Source organism: Capra hircus, unplaced genomic scaffold (genome assembly GCF_001704415.2).
Source record: "Capra hircus breed San Clemente unplaced genomic scaffold, ASM170441v1, whole genome shotgun sequence".
Taxonomy (NCBI): domain Eukaryota; kingdom Metazoa; phylum Chordata; class Mammalia; order Artiodactyla; family Bovidae; genus Capra; species Capra hircus.
The window spans coordinates 41,631-65,037 of record NW_017189554.1 but is presented as its reverse complement, the minus strand read 5'-3'; the positions used below and the strand labels follow the sequence as shown (position 1 = coordinate 65,037).

Genomic DNA, 23,407 nt, shown 5'->3' with positions numbered 1-23,407 from the left:
CTGGGGCGGGACCCGGCGTAACCCCGCCCCTCCGCGCGCCAGGCTCGCTGGCCGCGCCTTCAGGGACCGCCCCCGCCAGGAGCGCCGCTCGGGAGGCGGAGCCACGCAGCTCCGGGGCGTGGCGAGGCGGGATGGGACGGGGCGGGGCCTCTGATCAGCTGACCCAGGCAGAAGCCGGAGAACCGAGAAGCCGGGCGGTGCGGACGATCTAGACGCGGTAAGCCGAATTTGAGGCTGGGGCTGCGAGGGGCCGGGGAGGGGACCCCGGGCCTTCGCTGCCATATCTTTCCAACACCTTCCTCCAGCCCCAGGACGGCCCTGGGGGCTGCTGCCCCCACCTTGGGGCGCGAGATCCTGGAGCCAGGCTCTCTGGACTGGAATTGGCAGGCCCTCGGGGGCCCAATTCCCCACCGTCTTCCCCATCAGAAGCGACCATCACGACCTCTCCGGCCAGCCTTGCACAGAGGTTAGGGTCTGGGTCCGTTTTTCATTTCCCGATCCCGGCCGACTGGCCCCTTTTATTCTGACGGCTTTGTTTTTCCCCCAGGGGAGGGGGCCTCGCGGCGAACGAGCGCTGACCCCAGCGGCTTCCCTATGATTATCTTCACTAATAGGCTGCCCCGTGCTGGGCTGAGTCACTCTAAGGGATTGTGACCGACGACCTGGAAGGCTGGAATGGGTGGTAGCCCCTAGCCGGGACGCTCCTCCACTCAGATGCGCCCCAAGTCTGCAGGGAGCCTGGATTGCTCCCTGTTACCACATCCCTAGGACAGGTTTCCAGAGTGCCGACATGGGCAGTCTGCCTTCGGAAGTATGAGGGCTGGCGTGGTCTTGTCTATTCAGCGCTTGCTGAAGCCTGCTGTTTGCCAGGGACTCTGTGTGGGGGAGGGGAATGCTTCCGCCAGAAGGGAATAACACCATCCCTCCTTATTCTACTGAGTGTTTAATCTGTGCCAGGCACCATTCTGATCCATCTGCCTGGATTATTTCATGTAACTCTGCAGCTAGCCTCCCAGGTGTATACTTACATTATTCCCCATTTTACAGGTTGGGACTCTGAGGCCCAGTCACTTGCTCAGGAATTCTACTCTAGCAGCCGTCAGGCAGGTCAGTTCCAGAGAGCTTTGGATTAGGTCTCGCTTCCTCCCTTTGTTTCTCTCCCTTTCTTCCTTCTTTCCTTCCTTTCTCTCTCCCCCACCCTCCCTCTCTGTCTCTTGCTGTGTTTTGAACCTTTACCGTGCAGCTGTTGTGTCTAGGTTCTAAGAATAAGTTTCCAACTAGGATGACAGAGAGGAGTGAGCTTAAAAGCGGTGGTCCCTGAGGACTGTGATTAGCATTCTTCTGGCGTGTGGAGGAGGGCAGGGGAAGAGATGACAGGTGCTGTCCAGCCACTCCTGTGAGGCTCCTCTGTGTTGAGACGACAGTTTAGAACTGGTCTTAGTGTCTTTTTATTATGCCCTTCAGGGTGAGGGAGAAGCCTGGGGGAGGAGACAGCCTAGACCTAAGTCTGGAGACCTGGGAGGAGCCTCTGAAGGTCCAGAGGGAGGGACAGGAGATGGGGAGGGGCATCTGGAGTGCCCTGGGGCTCTGTCTCAAGGCATTTGAACTTATCTGGTAGATGAAGGCGGCTTCAGCTGCGAGCTCTCTGTGGCTCAGCTTGGGATCTGGAAGAGTTGCTTGGCTGTTGCAGGGGATGCCTTTTCTAGGGCCGCCGTTCTCCAGATGTGATCGTGTACACAGAATCCGAGGGCTCGGACTCTGCTGGGGAAGCTTCTTACATCCCTGCTCCCCAGCCCAGCCCCACGGATCCTGAAGTTCAAGCATGCGGCCTTCATGCTCACAGGCACCCCTGATCAGCTAGGCTTCAATAAAGTTAAAAGCACCACCAACATCGATAAGGCACCCCTGAAGTACAGCTGCTAAAAAAAAAAAAAACAACCCTGTTGTGGTCCTCATCACACCTACAGACCTGGGCAACTTTTGTTTCAACCCTGGATATCCATTCACTCGGTGCTGTTGGCCAGAACATAGGCCCAGGCTGGCTTCCTACTTGGATCAGAACCTGTGAGTGAGAGGCTCTATACGCAGCGGCCCTCAGGGGAAAGCACCTTCTGTTCGGGGCTCAGGTGTGTCTCAAAGGTGTGTATCCTGAGCCCAGAGCTGTACACGGCCCCGTACATGGACAGGGGACCACCCACCCAGAGCCCTGGGCCCTGTGAGCCAAAGTACATCCCTCAAGGCACCCCTCCCTCCCTCACCAGGCATGTGTCCACCTTTTTAAAAAGAAATAATTTTATTGTATTTTTGGCTGTGCCGGGTCTCCACTGTTGGGCCAGTGGAGGCCACCCTCTCGTTCTGGTGCTCGAGCTTCTCGTTGCAGTGGCCCCTCTCTTTCAGTTTGCTGTCTGTTCTGTTTGGCTCTGGCTGGTCTGGGTCTTCACTGCTGCACAGAGGCTGTCTCGCTGCAACAAGCCGAGCGCAGGCTTGGTGGTTGTGCACAGCCTGGTCTGCGGCATGCGGGCTCTTCCTGGCCCAGGGATCGAACCCGTGTCTCCTGCATTGGTAGGTGGGTTTTTTTACCACTGAGCTGCCGGGGAAGCCCTCCACCTTCTTTCTTCCTAGGAGTGGATAGCCAATCCCTTTTCCAGCGGAATTTCCCGACCCCCGAATTGAACCCTGGTCTCCTGCATTGCAGGCAGATTCTTTACCAACAGAGCCGTCAGGGAAGCCCCTCTTCCTTCACTCACCTGGTGAAAAGACGGGGGAAGAGGCCGCGGGGTGCGTGAGATGCTGGTCTCTCATTCTCAGTCACTCCTGTGGCATCAGGCCCTGGGCTAAGAGCTTTGTGTGTGTTTTATTGGTACAGCAACTCCAGAGCATGAGCGTCGTTTTCCTCAATTTTTACCCAGACTCAGACAGTTACTTGCGCAAGCCCACTCAGCCTTATCTTTAAATGAGGACAGTGTTCCCCTTGCAGAGAAGTTAATGAGGATGGTGGTGTCCTACCCTGATGACCTGCGGTGGTGTGTGGGTTCTATTGTACAAGAAGAGGGTGGAGGAGGCAATCCAGGGGTAGGGTGATTGGGGAGCAAAAGGATTGATTTTGAGGTGCCTTTGGCGCCGCAGAGTCACCCTTCCTACCTGGACTGGGTGTCAACCTGGAGGCTGCGTGTAAGATAGACGGCTCCAACCTCAGCTGTGTTGAAAGTCAAGGTGGGCCACCGAGGCACGGGAAGAGGCTTTCAGCCCCCTTTGCGAGGCCCCAGAGGGACTGCGGTGAGAACCAGCCAGGCAGTGACCTGCAGTGCCCTTACCCCCAGCTCTGGGGCCCGCTGGCAAGTCACATTAGCGCTGAGAGCCTGGAGCCTCCTGAGAAAAGCAGCGGACTCGCTTCCTTTCCCTGCCTGCTGCTCCCTGATTGCTGTGGCCTCAGCGGTTCCAGGGTCCAGCAGGGCATCTCAGCCCATTCGGGCCGCTGTAGCAAAGGACCATAGTCTGAGCGGCTGAGAAACAAACATTGATTTCTTACGGTTCTGGAGCCTGGGAAGTCCGCGGTCAGGATGCTGGGAGAGTCAGTGTCTTGTGAGGACCCACTTTCTAGCTCATAGATGGCTGTCTTCTCACTGGGTCCTCAGCTGGCAGAAGGGCCAAGGGAGCTCCCTGGGGTCTTTTTTTTTTTTTAAATAAGGGCACTGATCCCATTCATGACCTAAATACTCCCCAAAGGCTGCACCTCAAAACACCATCGCCCTGTAGGGCAGGTTTCAACACACGAACCTGGGGGCAGGACATAGGACTGAGTCTACGGGTGTCGTTTTATGAGGCCCTTGGGCCTTCTGACGCTGACAGGAACTGAAAGTGGCTAGAGAAGGCCTCATCCTCGGTGAGGAAAGCCCCTCTGAGCGCAGTGAGAAAAGGGGAAGCCTGCCTTTGGCTGCAGGAGGCCCTGGGCAGCCCTGCCAGACCACACGAGGGTGCTGCTGTGCCCAGGGACAGAAGTATGGTGCCATGAGCGCTTCCTGCCTGGGTGGCCCCGGCAGGTCACTTGCCCGGGTCCTCTTGGACGTATCAGTAGCCCCCACTTCACAGAGGTGTGGGGTGTGTGTGTGTGTGTGTGTGTGTGTGTGTGTGTGCATCCGACTCTTTGTGACTCTGGGCTGTAGTCTGCAGTCTCCTCTGTCCGTGGGATTTTTCAGGTAAGAATACTGGAGTGGGTTGCCATCTCCTCCCCCAGGGAACCTTCCCGACCCAGGGCCTGAACCCGTGCCTCCTGTGTCTCCTGCCCTGGCAGGCGGGTTCTTTACCTGCTGAGCCATGAGGGAAGTCGGTGCCCAGCAAAGTGCGGAAAAGCTTTCGCGGTGCTGAGCACACAGCTGGCGAACCGCTCAGCGATCAGGGCTCGGTCCTGCCCAGCAGAGACGCTCCGGCAGCCCCGCCTCCTCTCCCTCCCCTGAGACTGTCACTTCAGCAGTGACGGTCTGGGACAGACTCTGCTCTGGGACAGGCACCTGGAGGGGACTTCCCTACCCACCCCTGCAGCCAGCCAGCTCCTGGCATTGGTGGCAGTGAAAACAGGGAAGTGGCTCCCGGCTCTTGCCAGCAGAGTCCCCTCACGCGCGGGCTGCTGGGAGAACGTGGCTTGGGAACGCCAAGCTTGAATTCCAGCCACCCGTGTAACCTGGACTCACCTGGTCTTTATCCGCTGCTTAGAGCATTGCTCCGACAACTATACTGTTTCTTTTTCTTTTTTTTTTTTGCTTGCACCATGTGGCTCTTGGGATAGTTCCCCAAGTCCACCACTGGCTCAACAGGGAAGTCCCAGGACAGTCGTACTTTTTAATTTTTCTGGCCATGTGGCTTGCAGAACTTCCCTGACCAGGGATCAAATCCAGGCCCCTGCACTGGAAGCATGGAGGCTTAGCCCCGGGACCCTAGGGAAGTCCCTAGCCGTACCTTAAACGAGAGGATGTACCTAGAGCACCTGGTCTCAGCAGACCCTCGCAGCACGATTTACAAGAAGAAAAGGTTGGAAACTACGGAAACGTTCAAGAGTTAGAGCAAAGGTGGCATTGTTTGAGGGCTCCGTCCTCCCCGCTGGATTTATGAACTCACTGAACCCTCACGAGTGTATGGAGTGGAGGGAGGCATTGTCATCACCCCATCCTGCAGATGAGGAGACTGAGGCACGGCGAGGCAGAGTGGCTTGCCCGAAGTTACGGCGTCCACAGGCAGAGCGGGGACTTGCACGCACCTGTCTGACTGCAGAGCCAGTGTATGGCCACTTTGATCTCTGTCCTGACTGTGTCCTGGGGTGCAGGGGCTCCATCAGGGCCAGGCAGGAAGCCTGGGGTGGGCTTAGAGTGGCAGGACCACAGCGAGGACCGGACCTCCTGAGGCTGAAGGTTCCTCTCTTCTCCCGCAGAGCCGTCTCCTGCCTCAGCACAAGGCTCCCTCCATCCCTCTGCAGCCATGGTCTCAGTGAAGCTGGGCCCCGCCAACTTCTCCAGCTGCCCCAACGGCTCCAGCCAGTGGATATGGGACGTGCTCGGCGAGTGCGCCCAGGACGGCTGGGACAAGGCCAGCGTGGGCCTGGGCTTGCTCTCCATCCTCTGCTTTGCGGCATCCACCTTCCCGTGAGTAGCACCAGGGCTGGGTTGCACGGGGTGGGCAGGGGGCTGTCCCGAGAAGGGGCTGCCTGGCTGGCCCTGGGCCTCTCCAGACTCACGCCAGGTGGGCCCCCCCAGCCCCGCTCACTGACTTCCAGCCACCCCGCCCCAGGGCCCTGCAGCAAGCCCCTCTGTAGGCCTCACCCAGAGCTCAGCCATGCTGACACGCAGATGATAGTCATACCACCTGTTCACTGAGTTCCCCCGTGTACCCAGCTCTTTTCTAAGAACCTGACATATTTTCACCCTATTTAATCCTCATAAGCTGAAGCGCTGATACTTTGGCCACCTAATGTAAAGAGCCCGCTCACTGGATGAGTCTTCCCTAATGCTGGGAAAGACTGAGGGCAGGAGGAGAAGGGGGCAACAGAGGATGTGATGGTTGGATGGCATCACCAACTCCATGGACATGAGTTGGAGCAAGCTCCGGGAGTTGGTGATGGACAGGGAAGCCTGGCGCGCTGCGGTCCATGGGGTCGCAGAGTCGGACACAACTGAGCGACTGAACAACAGTCTCTGTAACCACCCTGTGAAATGCGTACAGTTCCTCTTCGATCTTGACTGGAAACCCGGAGAGGTTAAGCAACTGGCTCTGAGTCGCACATCCAGTCAGAGGAGGCAGAGGAGTGGAGGACTGGGGCGCATCAGCTCGGCCTCTGTCCTGAGACCGTCTGGGGACGGGCACGCCGTGATTACAAAACAGCATGGCCACTGCTGTGGTTGGGGAACACCAAGCCGGCGGGACCCATAAGTCCCCTCACTGCCCTGGGCCTCAGTTTTCTCGTTGGTAAAATGAGGATACTGTTCCCTACCTCACAGGGCTGCTATGAGGATCGCCTTTACACACTGTGCGAGGGAGTAAGGGGGGCCGGGGGCCAGGGAGGGGTGAGGTCAGCAAGGGCCCTGCAGGGTAAGAGCATTCTCCACCTTTAGGGCGTGTTACGATCTTTCTCCTCTGGCAGAAAGAGAAGTGGTTTAACTGAGAGATCCTTCATATGCTGTGGAGTTCGCCCGCTTACGAGTATCCGTTCACGCTTTTAGTATCTGCAGAGCTGTGTGACTGTCACCACAGTCCGTTTTAGAACATTTTCACCACCCTGCAGAGAAAGCCGGGAAGGAAGGAGCCATCCCTCATTTCCCTCTGAAGCTCGCGGCCCAGCCGCCACTCCGCTCCCTGTCTCCAGACGCCCCTGATCTGGGCGCTTCCCATGAGTAGCTCATGCCGTGACGTGGCCTTCTGCGACCGGCCTCTTTCGCTCAGCACGCCTTCAGGGTTCATCCATGTTGTACGAAGCGAGTGTCAATGCTTCGTTGTTTTCTTAAAAATATTTATTTTTATTTTTAAAATTTATTTGATCGGCCATGTCGGGTCTTAGTTGTGGTGCGTGAGCTTAGCTGCCCGACCAGGGATCAGACCCGCGCTCCCCCGCATTGCCAAGCGGATCCTTAACCCCTGAACCGCCAGGGAGATCCTAGCGCTTCACCCAGTTTCACATCTGAAGCGCAGTTTGTGTGTGTGTGTTTTGTTCATTCGTCCGTCCACTGGTAGACACGTGGGTGACTTCTGCCTCTGGCCGGTGTGATTGAGGCCGCTCTGCAGGTCCCCGTAGGCGTCCTCGTGGGACGTGTGTGTCTGCTTCTCCTGGGTGTGTGCCCAGGAGTGTACGGGTATACCGGGTCACTTGGTGAGTGTGTTCGGTCTGTGAGCTGCACTTTGTTTCCTTCTGGCTGTGCTGGGTCTTGGCCGCCGCGTGCAGGCTTCTCTGGCTGTGATGATCGGCGCTGCTCTGCTCCAGGGGTGGGGGCGTCTCGTTGCAGTGGCTTCTCCCGTTGGACTGCGCAGGCCTAGGCGCCCCGCGGCGTGAGGAACCCTCCTGGACCAGGGGCCAGCCCTGCGTCTCCTGTACTGGCAGGTGGGCTCTTAACCCCTGGATCACCGGGGAAGTCCTGTCTCTGATCTTCTGAGGAACTGCCAGACTGTGTTTCCAAAGCGGTTGCACCCTTATGCGTTCCCACCCGCAGCGTAGGAAGGTCCCAGTTCCTCTGAATCTCCAGCGACACTTGCTATTGTCCATCTTTTTGATCACTGCCATCTTAGTGGGTGTGAAGTGGTACCTCACTGTGGCTCTGATGTGTGTTTCCCTGATGGCTGGTGATATTGAGCAGCTGTCCATGTACTTACTGACCACCTTCTGTTCTCTTTGCAAAAAGGTCTATTCAGATTCTTTGCCCACTTTCCAGTTGGATTATTTGTCTTTTTGTGGTTGAGTTCTTTGTATATTCTAGGCATACCTCGCCAAGATTTTCTCCTGTTCTGTGGGCTGCCTTTTCACTTTCTGGATGGTGTCACACGAAGCACAGAATTTCAAAAACTTGATGATGCCCAGCTTGTCTAGGGTTTCTCCCGTTGCTCAGACTTTCGATGTCTATGGCGGTGCGCTGTGTGGCTTCAGCCCTGACTCTGTGACCCCGTGGACTGTAGCCCGCCAGGCTCCGTCCATGGGCATTCTGCACCAGGAACACTAGAGTGGATTGCTATGCCCTTCTCCAGGGGATCTTCCCCACCCAGGGATCGAACCCACATCTCTTATGTTTCGTGCCCTGGCCGTGCTTTTGATGTAATTTCTAAAAAATGATGGCCTATTCCTGGTAAAGAAGATTCACCCTTATCTTTTCTTCTAAGAGTTTTATATAGATTTCTCGAAGTCTGACACCAGTTCTGATGTGTGTCTTTTCCCCACGCAATCAAGCAGTCAGTTCTTACACTGTCACCTGAAGACAGCTTCAGATCCCACAGATTAAGGGCCCAGTCCTCCAGGTCCCAGGATAGAGCTCTCTTCTCCCCTCTTCAGAGACCAGTCCAGCGTGCCCCCTGTGCTTCGGACCTCCCGCTGTGGATCGGGGGTTCCCCCACCCCTCCTCAGGTTTGATTAGTTTGCTAGAGAGGCTCATGGAACTCAGCGAAGTGATTTTTATAGAGGCTTTATTACACAGTCGTTGGTCATTAGTGACTGGGCTCACTCTGTAGCCTTTCTACCTTCTGGAGGTGGGTGAAGGGGGCAGGACAGCCCCGCCCCCAGCCGGAAAGGCTGTCCTAACCATCTGATCACACAGTTGGTCCTTATCCTCAGGCAACCTAAAGGCTTTCCAAAAATCAACTCGCTAAGGCTACAAAAGACGACTCTCTCCCTCTCTCTCTATTTTTCTCTCTTTCTCTCACCCCTTAGGACATTCCAGGGGTTTTAGTAGCTTTGTAGGGAGCAGGGAAGAAAACCAAATATGTATCTTTCTTGTTATAAATCATGGTATCACAAGTCAGCCCTTGATGTAGAGCTTCGGTTCAGCTCGAGCTGTATTTCGTACGTGGTATAGAGGTAGGGGTCCAACCCCATTCCTTTGCACGTGGCGCCCAGTTGTCCCAGCACCAGGTGTTAAAAAGACTACCATCACCCTCTGTCCCCGCATGCTGCTGGGAGCTCGACTTGTTTCTCACTCACCTTGTCCCAGCTGCCACTCCGGATGTGCCAAAAGAAGGCGGAGCTCCCGTTAGAGAAAGGGGGAGAGGGCCAGGGAGAGACTGGAGGCACAGAGGCTGCCTCGGAGGCTGTGCCAGGTGCTGGCAAGCAGTGGGGTCAGGGCGGCCGGCTCGGTGGCCTTGAGGAGGCAAGCTGGCCGGAGCTGGATGACCGGTGGAGGGAAAAGAGGGGCTTCCCATCCTAGGGTGAGGGCGTCTCCAAAGCCACAAGGAGCGGGCTAAGACGTCTCCTTTCCAGCAGGGCATGATGCCAGCCTTGTGCCTGGCTGATTAACCAGGGAAGGGGCATCAGAGGCTTGGGAGAAGCCCCAGGTGAGGATGGAAAGGCAGCCACCTGCCTGCTTCTCCTTAGGGCTCAGCCTTTCGTGAGGGTGATGGAACGGCCTGTCCCTGAGACGTACGGAGACTCAAGTCACTGTGTCCTGGGAGGGACTTCACTCGGGGCCGTGTCAAACTTATGGGCCTCCTCAGGGCCAGGCCCTGACGGGACACGGTCCCGTCCCTCAGCAGGCTTGAGTCCGGCAGGTGGTGGCTGGCGCAGACAGCGCTCTCTTCTGAGAAGGGCCTGAGGAGGAACTGAAGTTTCCTGAAGGGCTGTCTGCTGAGGCGAAGTTTGGGGGAGGAAAGTGCAGAGGCGGGGGGGCGGGGGCCTGCAGGCCTGGGGGCCCGGTCAGGATGTGCTCAGGAGGGCGGGGTCCTCGCTAAAGACAGTGGGAGGCTCTGAAAGATTTTGGCAAGACGGGGGGTTTTAGAAAGATCCTTGAGGGCTTCCCTGGTGGGCCCGGGGGTTAAGATCCGCCTTCCAGTGAGGAAGCCTGGGCCCGACCCCTGGTCAGGGAACTAAGAGCCCACAGGCCGTGCTGTGTGACCAAAACAGTAAATAAAAATGAGAGAGAAAGAGAAGAAAGGTCCTGCGGGGGAGGCTGGACCTGCGGGGCGCGGGCTTACAGAGGGTGGGGCGCTCGGCAGGAGGCGGCGGGGGAGGCCCAGGGCCCGGCCCAGCTGCCTGCTTTCTGTCTGCAGCGATCGGGATGAGGTCCTGTGTAGCTGTTCCCTTTTACTAATTTAAATACACGCAGACGACTAAAGAGAAGTAAGAGGCAGGTGGCCTTTGCGGAACGACTCAGAGCAGGGCTGGAGCCCGGGAGCTGGGATATGAGTCCTGGTTCCTGGACTTTCCACCCCCAGAGAGGCCCGTCAGCAACAGGGACTCGACCCCTCGGCATCTGTAGTGAGACAGCCGCAGCCTCGCCCCTTCTCTGGTGCCCTTGATGATAACAGGCACAGGCGAGGTCTGGCCCATCTTACCTTCCATCTCCCTGCAGATAGGGCGGCGGCCACAGCCATCCGTCCCTCACGCCACCCCCCACCCCAGACCCCTCCATAGAAGGGAGGACCCTGGGTCTCTGGGACACACAGCGTCGGGACCCTCTGAGCCCTGGTCCCAGTGAGAGCCTGCTCTGGGGGGAGTCTGTACCCCACCTGACTCTAGCAGGATGCACATCCCAGAGAGCTGGGCTGGAAGGGATTCCCCGGTGAGAAGCCCCGAAGGGCGAAGATGCCACCCAAGGGGGGTCGGTCCCCAGTGACCCCTGTGCGGCCGCGCCCCAGCCCTGGTCTCCCACATTTACCCTCCACGTGGTGTCACAGCTCTGAGCACACGTCTCCCTCCTCCCCCACGACCGCCTCCTCCCCCACGACCCCCTCCTCCCCAACGTCTCCCTCCTCCCCATTGTCTCCCTCTTCCCCACGACCCCTCCTCCCCAACGTCTCCCTCCTCCCCCACGACTCCCTCCTCCCCCACGACTCCCTCCTCCCCGACTCCCTCCTCCCCACTGTCTCCCTCCTCCCCCATGACCCCCTCCTCCCCACCACTCCCTCCTCCTCCCCGACTCCCTCCTTCCCTACGTCTCCCTCCTTCCCATGATTCCTTCCCCCCATCCTCCTCCCCTCCTCTCCCCCCCCATATCCCCCTCGTCCCCCACGACCCCCTCCTCCTTGTCTCCCTCCTCCACCCAAGGCTCCCTCCTCCCCCATAGCCAGTACATCAAGGCCTGCAAGACGGGCAACATGGACCAGGCCCTGTCCCTGTGGTTCCTCCTGGGCTGGATCGGCGGAGACTCCTGCAATCTCATCGGCTCCTTCCTCGCTGACCAGCTGCCCCTGCAGGTGGGCCGGTCCCCAGGCAGGGTGGGCTGCCAGGGACAGCCACGGCAGAGGCATCCTTCCATCTAGTGAGGGCCCCCCTCAGCCTGCTGCCCGACGTGACAATGGGCTGGTCACTGCCCTCTTGTGGGCCTCAGTTTTCCCATCTACAAAATTAGCACATCAAATCAGAGGATGGCTGGGGTCTTTGACCTGAGATGCTAAGATCCTGATGAAGCTTTCAGGGCCTGGGGCCCTGGAGGAGGAAGCTTTTCCCCTGGGAAGCCTGGATCTCACCCTTCTCCTGTGACTGGGTGGAGCTGAGACTCGAAATCAGGAACCTCTTGTCTTCCCAAGGGGCACCGTGAGTAACTGCTCCAGGGTCAGGCCGGACGGTAGCCTCCACTTGACTGGCACCCCATTTTGTGCTGCCAGGCCCTCCCCTACCTGATGTCTAGCTCTGCCAGGTTAGGAATTGCCACCCCCTCCGCTCCAGACCTGCAAACAGAAGTCCCGAGCGGAGAGGGCCAGGGTCACCCGGCCGGCGTGAGGCCGAGCTGCCTGGTGCTGGCGTGTGGCCCCCAAGCCTGGGACCGCCGCCAGCGCCCTGGCCCACGCCCTCTTGCAGACCTACACGGCCGTGTACTACGTCCTGGCCGACGTGCTGATGCTGTCTCTGTACTTCTACTACAAGTTTAAGAAGCGCCCCTCTCCGTGTGAGTACGGGGGCCCCTGGGCGTCAGGGGCCGGGGGGGCCTGGGAGGCGGGGAGGAGGCAGTGTCCCATTGCTGGTGACACAGTGAACCCCAGAAGGCTTCCTCTGGCCTTGTCTCACCGCCGCGGCCTGATCCCCTGATGAACCGGGGGCAGTGAGCACGCCCGGGCAGGAGCACGGGACGTCCCCGTCGTGCGCACAGCCTCCTTCAGTGAGCGCAGCATCGGCTGCTCCTCTGCACCCGGCCCGCAGCCCATCGCTGCCCTGAAGTGTTCCCCAGGGGTCAGATCCCTGGCTTCACAGGAAACGACCCAGGCTCGTGGGGCGGGGCTTCATGAGCACATCCATACTCCGTAACCCGCTCCCTGCCCCCACCGCCCTCACTGAGTCACCTTACAACCCTACGAGAAGGGTAGCCTCGTTATACCCGTTCTGGAGATGAGGGATGAAAGCTCAGAGAAGTTAGGTCACTTGCCCAAGGTCGCACAGCCACTGAGGGGCAAGGCCAGGACTCAGCCCCGTCTGTCTGCCCGCACTCAGACCCCTCATCTCAGCGTCCCCCTGCTCACGTCCAGGGTCTGCCCCCATCAACTCTCTGCTCTTGTTCATCCTGGGCGTGGCATGCACCACCCCACTGCTGAGAAGCGCTGGCTCGGGGGCTGCCCCGAGGGAGGTCTTCCGGGGGCGGACACTCTTGTCCGTGGAGCCGGGCAATAAGGTGAGATGCGGGCATGAGAGGGTGGAGTGGGGTTGGGGGTCTGGCATGGCCACGTGGTTGGGGGGATCGCTCTCCAGAAGGGAGCTTGGGGCCCTCGCCCTTCACCCTTGGCCTCTGTGGGGCACCGAGCAGCCTCCCCACCCTCTCAGCCCTTCACGGAAAAGGAGGTCATTGGCTTCGCCATCGGCTCCGTGTCCAGCGCGCTGTACCTGTTCTCCCGGCTGCCTCAGATCCGCACCAACGTGAGCCATGGGCAGGGGCCAGGGCCGTGGGCAGGGCCGGCTGGCAGCTTGGTCCCCTGGGTGAAGGACTGGCATGGGGTGCGGGGTCTTCGTGGAGCAGGTCCGGTCCACTCTCACTGTTGGCTTGGGTAACTGAATCCGGTTCTCCAAGCCTCCTTGTCTGCCTCTGGAAATGAGCATGAGATGCCAGCCTGCTGTCTGGGGTACAGGACCCCTGCGTGCCCCGGGGAGGTAGGAGGTCAGGTGGGAGCGAGAGGCTGAGGGCAGGAGGCGAGGAACCAGGGCCGTGGGGGCTTGCTGAGCTGAGCTGGCATGGGGTTGAGGAGCGGGCAGCTTGGGGCTGGCAGGGTGGCGCAGCCCCAGTCTCCTGCCGACCTGGGCGAGGATGTTGGAACGGGGATGAGGAATCAGGCCCTGGAAGGGATGGTCTGGGCCCCAGGCCTGTGTTGGGCACTGGTCACACCCTGTGCAGTCAGCTCAGTGTAACAGGGCAGACGGGCACGTGGATAGTTTTGGTCCAGAGAGACAGGAACACTGTTGGAGGTCTCTGACCCTCTCCTCTCCTGTCTCCAGTTCCTGCGGAAGTCGACCCAGGGGATCTCGTACTCACTGTTCGCTTTGGTGATGCTGGGGAACACGCTGTATGGACTGAGTGTGCTGCTCAAAAACCCTGAGGAGGGCCAGAGCGAGGGCAGCTACGTGCTGCACCACCTGCCCTGGCTCGTGGGCAGCCTGGGCGTCCTGCTGCTCGACACCATCGTATCCTTCAGGCTGTGAGGGTGGGTGGGGCGGCTGGGGCTGCAGCAGCCTCCCCTGCACACGATGTCAGCATCCGTGCATCCACCTACCCATCATCCAGCCATCCTTCTATCCATCCACATATCCCATCCATCCATCCATCCATCTATCCATCCATGTATCCCATCTATCCATCCATCCATGTATCCATCTATCATCCATCTGTTCTTCATCCATCATCCATCATCCATCCATCCATCCATCATCCATCTATCCATCTATCCATCCATCCACCCATCATCCATCCACCCATCCATCCATCTATCCATCCATGTATCCCATCTATCCATCCATCCATGTATCCATCTATCATCCATCTGTTCTTCTATCCATCCATCCATCATCCATCATCCATCCATCCATCCATCATCCATCTATCCATCCATCCATCCATCCATCCATCCATCCATCTATCCATCCATGTATCCCATCTATCCATCTATCCATCCATCCATCATCCATCCATCCATCCATCATCCATCTATCCATCTATCCATCCATCCACCCATCATCCATCTATCCATCCATCCATCCATCCATCCATCTATCCATCCATGTATCCCATCTATCCATCTATCCATCCATCCATCTATCCATCATCCATCCATCCATCCATCATCCATCTATCCATCTATCCATCCATCCACCCATCATCCATCCACCCATCATCCATCTATCCATCCATCCATCATCCATCATCCATCCATCCATCCATCATCCATCTATCCATCTATCCATCCATCCACCCATCATCCATCATCCATCCATCCATCCATCTATCCATCCATCCATCCATCCATCCATCATCCATCTGTTCTATCCATCCATCATCCATCTATCCATCCATCTATCCGTCATCCATCTATCCATCCATCCTTCCGTCCATCCACATATTCCACCCATCCATCCATCTATCATCCATCTATCCATCCATCTATCCACCCATCCATCCATCATCCATCCATCATCCATCATCCATGCATCCATCCATCATCCATCCATCCATCTATCCATCCATCCACCCATCATCCATCTATCCATCCATCCATCCATCATCCATCCATCATCCATCATCCATGCATCCATCCATCATCCATCCATCCATCTATCCATCCATCCATCCATCCATCCATCCATCCATTCATCATGCATCCATCCATCATCCATCCATCCATCTATCCATCCATCCACCCATCATCCATCTATCCATCCATCTATCCGTCATCCATCCATCCATCATCCATCCATCCATCATCCATCTGTTCTTCATCCATCATCCATTTATCCATCCATCTATCCATCATCCATCCATCCTTCTATCCATCCACATATTCCATCCATCCATCCATCTATCTGTGCATCCATCCATCCTTGTATCCATCCATGCATCCATCCACCCATTCAAGAGTCAAACCTCCCATGTGCTGGGCACCCCTGTAGGTACCAGATCCAGTCGTGAGCAAGAACAGATGGCCCTTGCCTCGGGGAGCTTACAGCTCAGTGGGGAGGCCGACAGGACACACATAATCATGAGTAATTCATTGCGGTGCCACCAAGTACCGTGGAGAAAAGCTGTAAGTGTGTGTGACCAGGGGGCTGTCCTGGTTTAGAGGCTCAGCAGAGGCCTCCGTGAGTGCCATCTGAACTGTGCCCTGAAAGAGAAGAAGTTAGGGAGGCAAGGGCAAGGGAGGAATGTTTGCGGCAGCGGTTTGTGCAAAGGCCCTGGGGAACAGGGCATAAACCAGCCCATCCAGGCCGCAGAAGGGAAGCTGCACCGTGGAGACCCAGGAGGATTGGAGGCAGAGAAACTCGAGTCCCAGTCCTGGCTCCCCTGTGTCCTGTGTGACGCGGAGCACTCTGCACGCCCCCACCTCGGTGTCTCATTGGGTCGCGGGGCAGTCACATGAGCTGAGGCCTCTGGAAGTCCTCGGCAGTGGGCCTCGCACACCACGCGTGCTCAGTGAGGGTCTACGGGCGGGGGGCCAGGCAGGGCGTTACTTTGATCTCCTTCGGCAGAAAGTAAATGTAGCCCTTGTTTCAATGTCTGTGGCTTTCATGGTGGCTGCAAAGAGATGAAGAAAAGCTAAGCTCTAGTGTCCCCAGATCCCTGCCCGCCACCATCGCCACTTGGGGGACCCCCTAGGATATTAGAGGAGGGGAGGAAGGCCAGATGGTGAGGCTGGGGTCAGAGGAGGCTGCCTTGGGGAGGAGGACCCTGGCACTGGACTTGGCAGATGAATGGGGTTTGGCGAGGGGGACAAACGGGCTGGGAGGCCATGGCTGACCCTTCCCAGCCAGCAGGATGCAGGGCAGGGAGAGAGGGCAGAGGGGAGCAGCTCTGAATGGGCCCCCCAGGGCGGGGCCAGCCCATCTCTGTATGTTGGGCCTTGACGTCGACCCCCAGATCTCCGTGCAGTTCTTCCTGTACCGGCATTCTGCCCCCTCGTCCGAGCGCCAGCCGCTCCTCCCCAGCTGAACAGAGCCGGGCCAAGCCCGGGCTTGGGACGGGGCGGTGCCCGAGGCCTCTCGACGCCCCCAGGAAGGGAGGAGCGCGCAGTGATGGGGCTCCTCGCCCTGGTCTAGGCCAGGGGGGCACCGGGGAGCCCAGAACTGCCAGCCCAACCGCCCCCCAGCACCCTCAAAGGCTCGTGAGCTGAAGCCCTGGCTGACCACCTCTTCCAGGAAAACGGCCCCTGGCCCATCACCCCCACTTGGGACCTGTCCTCTCCGGGGCCTGAGGCCACTCTCCCTGGAGCCCGGGGACCGGCTGCAGCAGACACTCACCTCTCAGAGGCCCTGAGCGCCGCGACGCACCTACCTCACTGCCCGTCACCCCCTTGGCACCCCCCACCCCCCGAGGAGGGGCCCAGGCGCACCCAGGCCTGCTCCGTCCACCGCACGCGGCCTAGTAAACGGGACTCCCAGGCGGCCTGTGGTGGTCCTCCTTCCCCAGATGCCAGGCTCTGGGGAATGGGGAGGGATGGGAGTCAGGCCCCAGGTGGGCCTGAGGGCTCAGAGTGCGGGAGGTCTAGGCCGGAGGGGGCTGTGTCTGCTGGCCTGTCCCCGCCTAGCCTCCCGGGCCTCTGGGCTCTTCATCCTGTTTTCTCCGTGACGGCTCCATACCTGGTGGTAAGGACGCAGCGGCGAGAAAAGACCCTCCAACAGGGGGTCCCCGCTCTGTGGCGCTCAGCAAGAAGCAGGACGGTTAAGGTTCAGACCTTGGTTCTGCACCTCCGCTCCCCTGTGCCACACTTACCCCATCTGTGCAATGGGACGATAGTACCACCACTTCTCATGTCCTTCTAAGGAGCAAATAAAAGGGTGTGGTTATGGAGGTTACCCCAAGTCTGGCGGCAGTAAAAGCTCCATGAAGGTTAGCTTTGGTCATTTTTTGATGGCGGTGGACAATCAGATTCCCCTGGAAATCGGGGAGACCTTCCAGGAGGAGGTGACACGGCAGACGGATGAGCAGGAGATAACCTCGGGGAAGTAAGGGTGTTGCAGGTGGGAAGGGTGGAGAGGAGGGCAGAGCTTAGCCCGGAGCTCTAGCTCCTCTGCCCCAGCCTCGGTGTGTCTCCCAGACCCCATGCCGAGTCCACTTCCTCTTGGCCACAACCTTGTGGGGGCCTGGGGACAAAGCTCCCCTCTGGCCCCACACACTGCTCCCTGGCCTGCCCAGGTCCCAGGAGCCATCAGGGTGGGAGGCACCAGGTGAGGCCGAAGGCTGGTAGGGAGGAGGCGGGCCTCAGCCTGAGCCTGTCTCTCAGCATCTGCCTTCTCCAGCCTCAGGAGATGCCTGGCCCAGTCTGGTGCCACAAATACTGCCAAGGGCAGCTCTTCTCTCCACCCTGGCCCACTCTGCTGGGCACCTGGGGTGGACCAACTCTGGTCCTCACCTTCAAGGAGGGGCGATGGTTGCCGGGCTGTGGAGGGGACTGTGGCCAGAAGGTACAATCTGCTGGAGGAACGAGGCAATTGGGGAAGGCTTCCTGGAGGAGGGCCCTGGAGCGGTCAAGGGAACAGTGTGTGCAAAGGCCGGGGGTGGGAGTCAGGGCCGCCCCCTACGTGGGGCTGTGAAGACGGTGGTGGGGGCTGGGCCAGATGCCCGAGCTGGTGGCAGGCTGGTGGCAGGCAGCTGGATTTGGCAGGGGCGGGTGGAGAGAAGGAGGGAACTGGGGTCTGGGGTTCAGCTGGGTGCTGGGGCGAGGGGGCCCCGTCACCTCAGCTCCATCCTGGATGGGCCTGCAGCTGATGTTTGCTGAGCACACGCTGTGTGGGGTCCGGGCCGTACCCTCTTGCTGCCCACAACCCCCTCGGAGGGAGGTGCGGTCATCGTGGCCATTTTTCAGATGGGAAAACAGGCTCGGAAGAGCTAAGCAGCGTGCCCAGGGCCTGGGGCCAGAAGCAGTTCCTTCTGCCTGAGGCCACTCACTGCAGACACCGCCCCCTGCCCCCCGCCCCCCACGGCAGTCAGAGGCCCCGCCCTTGGCTGGGGGTCCAGCCCCACCCTTGCCCTTGGGGGCGGCACCACCCTGTTGGGCTCAGGCCCCCTCCCCACTGTCCCGAGCAGCACCTCCCACGCCCACGTGCCAGCTGCTTCAGTGCCCTTTGCAGCCAGGGTCTGGCTCCACCCAGCACTGTGCCAGGCTGGCGGCCCCCCAGCCAGAGGACCTGGGGGCTCAGCATGAAGCCAGGTGCGGGCCTGGGCTCGAGCTGGGCGAGAAAGAGACACAAGCTAGCCCGGCCCCTGCCCTTGGGGGGTGACATAATCCTTTCCTTCTGGGGAACACCCCATCTGGTGGGGTGACGGCTCTTGCTTGCAGGCACCACCCAGTCTAACGAGAGCTCTGTCTTTCCTCCTCAGCGAGTCCGGTGGAGACACGGGCATGCCCTGTCTGACGGAGGCCATCGTGGTCGTGGGCTCACAAGGCAGGTTTGCCAGGTGAAGGCTCATCAGCGTGTCCACCCAGGGGACGCCCTGGCTTCCTCCCAAAGTGGGCGGACCAGTCTGACCGTCATTCAGTTCTCCTGCCCAGACTGGGCTGTGCTCACTGGCCGGTGAGGTCCCCGAGGTGAAAGGTCCCGGGTGGACTGCCTTTCTCCCCTGGCTGCTTGGCCTTCAGTCCCCGAAGCTAAGGAAAAGCAGAAATCTACAGTCCCCTCTCTTCACCCCTCCTCCTGCTGCACTTGGCTCTCATCAGAGAGGAATGGTGGGACCACAGGGCTCCCTGAAACAGAAGGAGCCGCATGTCCCAGCGTCAGCCTCATCAGTTAGCGTGAGTCCCATGGCAGGGAGTGGGGAGGAGCTAAAGAGCCCTGATGGCAGAAAGCGAAGAGAAACTAAAGAGCCGCTTGATGAGGGGGAAAGAGGAAAAAGCTGGCTTAAAACTCGACTTTCTAAAAGCTAAGATCACGAATTCCGGCCCCATGGCAACAGTTGGGGAAACAATGGAAACAGTGAAAGACTTCATTTGGGCTCCAAAGCCACTGCAGATGGTGACTGCGGTCATGAAATTAAAAGACTCTTGCTCCTTGGAAGAAAAGCTATGACCAACCTAGACAGTGTATTAAAAAGCAGAGACATTACTTTGCCAACAGTGTCAATCTAGTCAAAGCTATGATTTTTCCAATAGTCATGTATGGATGTGAGAGTTGGACGATAAAGGTTGAGTGCTGAAGAATTGATGCTTTTGAACTCTGGTATTGGAGAAGACTCTTGAGAGTCCCTTGGACTGCAAGGAGATCAAACCAGTCAATCCTAAAACAAATACTTATTGGAAGGACGGATGCTAAAGCTGAAGTTCCAGTACTTTGGCCACCTGATGCGAAGAGCCAACTCATTGGAAAAGACCCTGATGCTGGGAAAGATTGAGGGCGGGAGGAGGAGGGGACGACAGAGGATGAGATGGTTGGGTGGCATCACTGACTCGATGGACATGAGTTTGAGCAAACTCCGGGAGTTGGTGATGGACAGGGAAGCCTGGCATGCTGCAGTCTTTGGGGTCGCGAAGAGTCGGACACAACTGAGCGACTGAACAGCAAGGGAGTGGGGAATGCCTTGTGCTGTGATTAACAATCCAGAGGATAACTACGAATCTGTCCCCCAGCCCCGTGCCACCCTTGACACAGCCACCCACCAGAGGCTCTGCACCCAGCACACGTGAGTGCTCATGAGACTTGTTGGCGAGTATTTCCCTACCTCCACCAGACCGTATACCAATATCCCCCGTGACCATCACGTCCCCAGGACAGGGGTGAACAAACGAGTGAGTGAAGTGAATGCCTGAAACACAGTCCCTCGAGAAGCCCTCAAGCAGAGAGGCACGTAACCATCACACAACTGTTGGATTTGTACAGTTTATTTATTTTATATATATTTAAATTTTATTTAAGTATGAAAGTGTTAGTCTCTCTGTTGTATCTGACTCTTTGTGACCTCGTCGACTACAGCCCTCCAGGCTCCTCTGTCCGTGGAACTCTCCAGGCAAGCATACTGGAGTGGGTTGCCATTCCCTTCTCCAGGGGGTCTTCCTGATCCAGGGATCAGACCCAGGTCTCATGTACTGCGGGCAGACTCTTCACTGAGCCACCAGGGAGGCTCCTTACCTAAGCATAATTGATCTAGAAACGTGTTAGTTGAAGGTGTACAGTGGAGTGACTCCATTAAACATATGGATTTCTACACCTTGTTTCTTACGGCTATGCCAAGCAGCACGTGGGATCTTACGTCCCTGCTGCTGAGTCGCTTCAGTCGTGTCCGACTCTGTGTGACCCCGTAGACGGCAGCCCACCAGGCTCCCCTGTCCCTGAGATTCTCCAGGCAAGAACACTGGAGTGGGTTGCCATTTCCTTCTCCAATGCTTGAAAGTGAAAAGTGAAGGTGAAGTCGCTCAGTTGTGTCCAACCCTTAGCGACCCCATGGACTGCGTGCGGCCTTCCAGGCTCCTCCGCCCACGGGATTTTCCAGGCAAGAGTACTGGAGTGGATGCCATTGCCTTCTCCATTGACCAGGGATCAAAATCGTGTCCCCTTGCAGAGGATGTGTGGAGTCCTAAACACTGGGTCGCTGGGGAAGTCCCTGCATTTGAACACTAAATGGGTGAGCTGAATGTGAATTGTATCTTGGTAAAGCTGTCTGAATAAACATCACATCAGCTATTTTTAAAACTCGAATGGTGAGTTATGGGTTATGAAAATGAATCTTGCAACACTGCTGCTCACACAGTTACTACAAGATAACCTGTGTCCATGTGCATGAGCAATGGGTGGTCAGTTAGGTGAGTGGAGGAAGTAAAGGATTTCATTCATTAGACTTGTCAGACATACACACACATATACACACGTATGCACACACACGTACGCACATACATATCCATGTGCACGCATATATATGATATCATTTAGTCATTCACAAGGAAGGTAGAGAATGGTCATGAGTGTGTTCATGAAGTACTAGTTTATTATTTAAAGTCATATTTTAAATTACTTATTTTAAGAAAGAGTAGGAAATTCAAACAAAAATGTTTAAAATACTGTCCCACATTTAATATCTTTCAGAAAATTTCTTTAATGAGTTTATATAAAATACTATTTGTATTCTGAAATTCCCATCTTTTTAAAAAGCTAATTAGAGTTGAAGTGACAGGAATTATGTCCAAACTTTTTATAAAACAAGGAAAATTTTCAACGATGAATTTTAAAAGAACATCAATAGACCACCTGTTTTGTGAACAGCGGAAAAGCGATTTGCAGAATCAGTAAGAAAGCTCTCACGCATGAAGCAGGAGTTTTGTCTTAAGTATCGACTTGACACGGTGTGATTAAGTATAATCTGGATTTCCTGCTGAAGGTTTTACAGGTTTTAGTTACATTGAGAAAAAATGGTGACACATTTTAATTTATAATATTGAACTTCTAAAATTAATATTTATCACGTTTAATAATACTGTTTGGAATGAGACATACTGTCTTGTAATATTTTGCTATAGATACTTAAAATAACAAGCAACGATCACTGGTCAGAAGAAAAAGGTCCCCTCTCGGAGGCGCCAGCCAGGGGAGGAGGGTGAGCGAGGGGGCCGGCTACCCTGGGGGGCGGGCAGCCTGCCTCTGCCTGTGCTGAGGGCTTAGAGCAAAGGCTGCCCCGGCCCCTGGGGCCGTGGGGAGGGGGTGGCAGTGCAGAGGAGCCCAGAGCAGGTCCACAGGCCTGGGCTACCCTCCCGGCGGAATGGTCCCCTTGGGCCTGCCCTACAGCACAGCGGCTGCTTCCTCCAGGATCTGAATGAATGAAGGTTTGAGGACAGCGTCTTGGAATCTGGGGCTCAGGAAGGGTTCCATCCGAGAGGCTGGCCTGTTAAGGTTGCAGCAAGAGGGGAGTGGAAGGGCCGTGCAGAAGGAATCCCTGGGTCACCCGCTGGAGCCCTCATGCTTCTAGAGACGGAGAACATCACTGGTGCCAGGCGTACCAGGGCGACTCCGGTGGGGCTGAGATCAGAAGCCCCGGGCCCAGACCAGACTCCTGCTGCCCCTCCCTCGCCTCAGCGACCTCCCATCATCCTTCAAGTGCCAAGCAAGCACCTCGGATGCCCCTGGAGGGGGCATGTGATGCTGCCAAGCCCCAGGAGTCAGCCGCAGCAGGGGACCCAGGGAGCCCCCGACCCCCCACAGCCCGTGTGCGGCTTCCCCAGCCTAGCGTCCCTCTGCAGAACGCCGGGGGCCTGCCGGCCACCACGATGCCCACCTCCGTGCGAGCAGGGTCAGGACTGGCCAGGGGGTGGCCCTCAGCCAGGGGCTCACAGCGCTCTCCTGCCACTTGCTTCCAGCTGCCCCTCGCCGGGGACATCTGGTCTCTGTGCCCATGGTTCCTCATCACATCAGTCTGACTCAGAGCCGGAAAACAGCAGTGACGGCCCTTCCAGTGACGGCAGATTCTAGACTAGTAAGGTCAGGCCTCTCATACGCCGTAAGAGTTACAGCTTCTGGCTTTCAAGTGTTACTCCTGACCCCGGGGCTGAACACCTACTAACAATGAACTTGCTTGTCTGAGCCAGGCATTCTGTCCCCAGGAGCCGAGAGGATGTCAGCTTGGCGGCACACCTGGAGGGCTGTCCCTGGCTCCACCCGCCTTCACTTGTCCACCTCCCTCATCTCCACCTGAAGGTCCTTGAAAGGCGCTGCGTCCAAGGGTCTCTCGTTCCCTGCCTCCATCTCAGCGGTGCTTTGCACTCAGAGACTCACCCCCATCTGGGAACTTTCTCATCAGACTCAGGGGAGAGAAGCCAGGACTGCGTCCGGACAGCTCATGCCTGTGCCCAGGTCTACCGAAGTGAAAGGGGATGGGGTTGGGGAGCCCCACCCCATCATGCCCAACCACGCGACGGCCCCAGCTCTTCAGGACAGGCAGGGCGGGGTCTGTGCAGAGGCAGGCCCAGAGAAGCAGCTGCTCATTTGCTGTGTGGGCTCCACACTCCCTCCACCCGACACCTGCCGTGTTCCCCTGCCCCTGCTTGGGGTCAACCCTCCAGCGGGGCTGCCAGAGAGTCGCGTGTCCTGGGAAAGTGGGGCAGGCGAGAAAGAACACAAGGCTGA

The 23,407-nt window shown here is 57.5% G+C and overlaps 1 protein-coding gene and 1 pseudogene across 4 annotated transcripts; both read left to right on the top strand.

The window, feature by feature from the left end:
- The first annotated feature begins 121 nt into the window (after nt 1–121).
- Nucleotides 122–17,196, top strand: PQLC2 (PQ loop repeat containing 2). Of its 3 annotated transcripts, XM_018044455.1 has the most exons (9): nt 129–217; nt 1,048–1,107; nt 5,423–5,633; nt 11,241–11,370; nt 11,975–12,062; nt 12,637–12,779; nt 12,929–13,021; nt 13,595–13,780; nt 16,224–17,196. In XM_018044455.1, exons 3-9 carry the CDS (start codon nt 5,470–5,472, stop codon nt 16,293–16,295), a joined length of 876 nt encoding a protein of 291 aa, XP_017899944.1. In that variant the 5' UTR covers nt 129–217; nt 1,048–1,107; nt 5,423–5,469; the 3' UTR covers nt 16,296–17,196. The 3 variants fall into 3 exon arrangements, with proteins under 3 accessions (XP_017899943.1, XP_017899944.1, XP_017899945.1); XM_018044454.1 differs by lacking the exon at nt 1,048–1,107 and having other exon boundaries at nt 122–217; XM_018044456.1 differs by lacking the exons at nt 129–217; nt 1,048–1,107 and having other exon boundaries at nt 5,559–5,633; nt 11,222–11,370.
- Nucleotides 16,380–18,961, top strand: LOC108634525 (annotated as a pseudogene). Its single transcript, XR_001917646.1, has one exon. The product of XR_001917646.1 is annotated as a proline-rich receptor-like protein kinase PERK2 (transcript).
- Nucleotides 18,962–23,407: the final 4,446 nt, after the last annotated feature.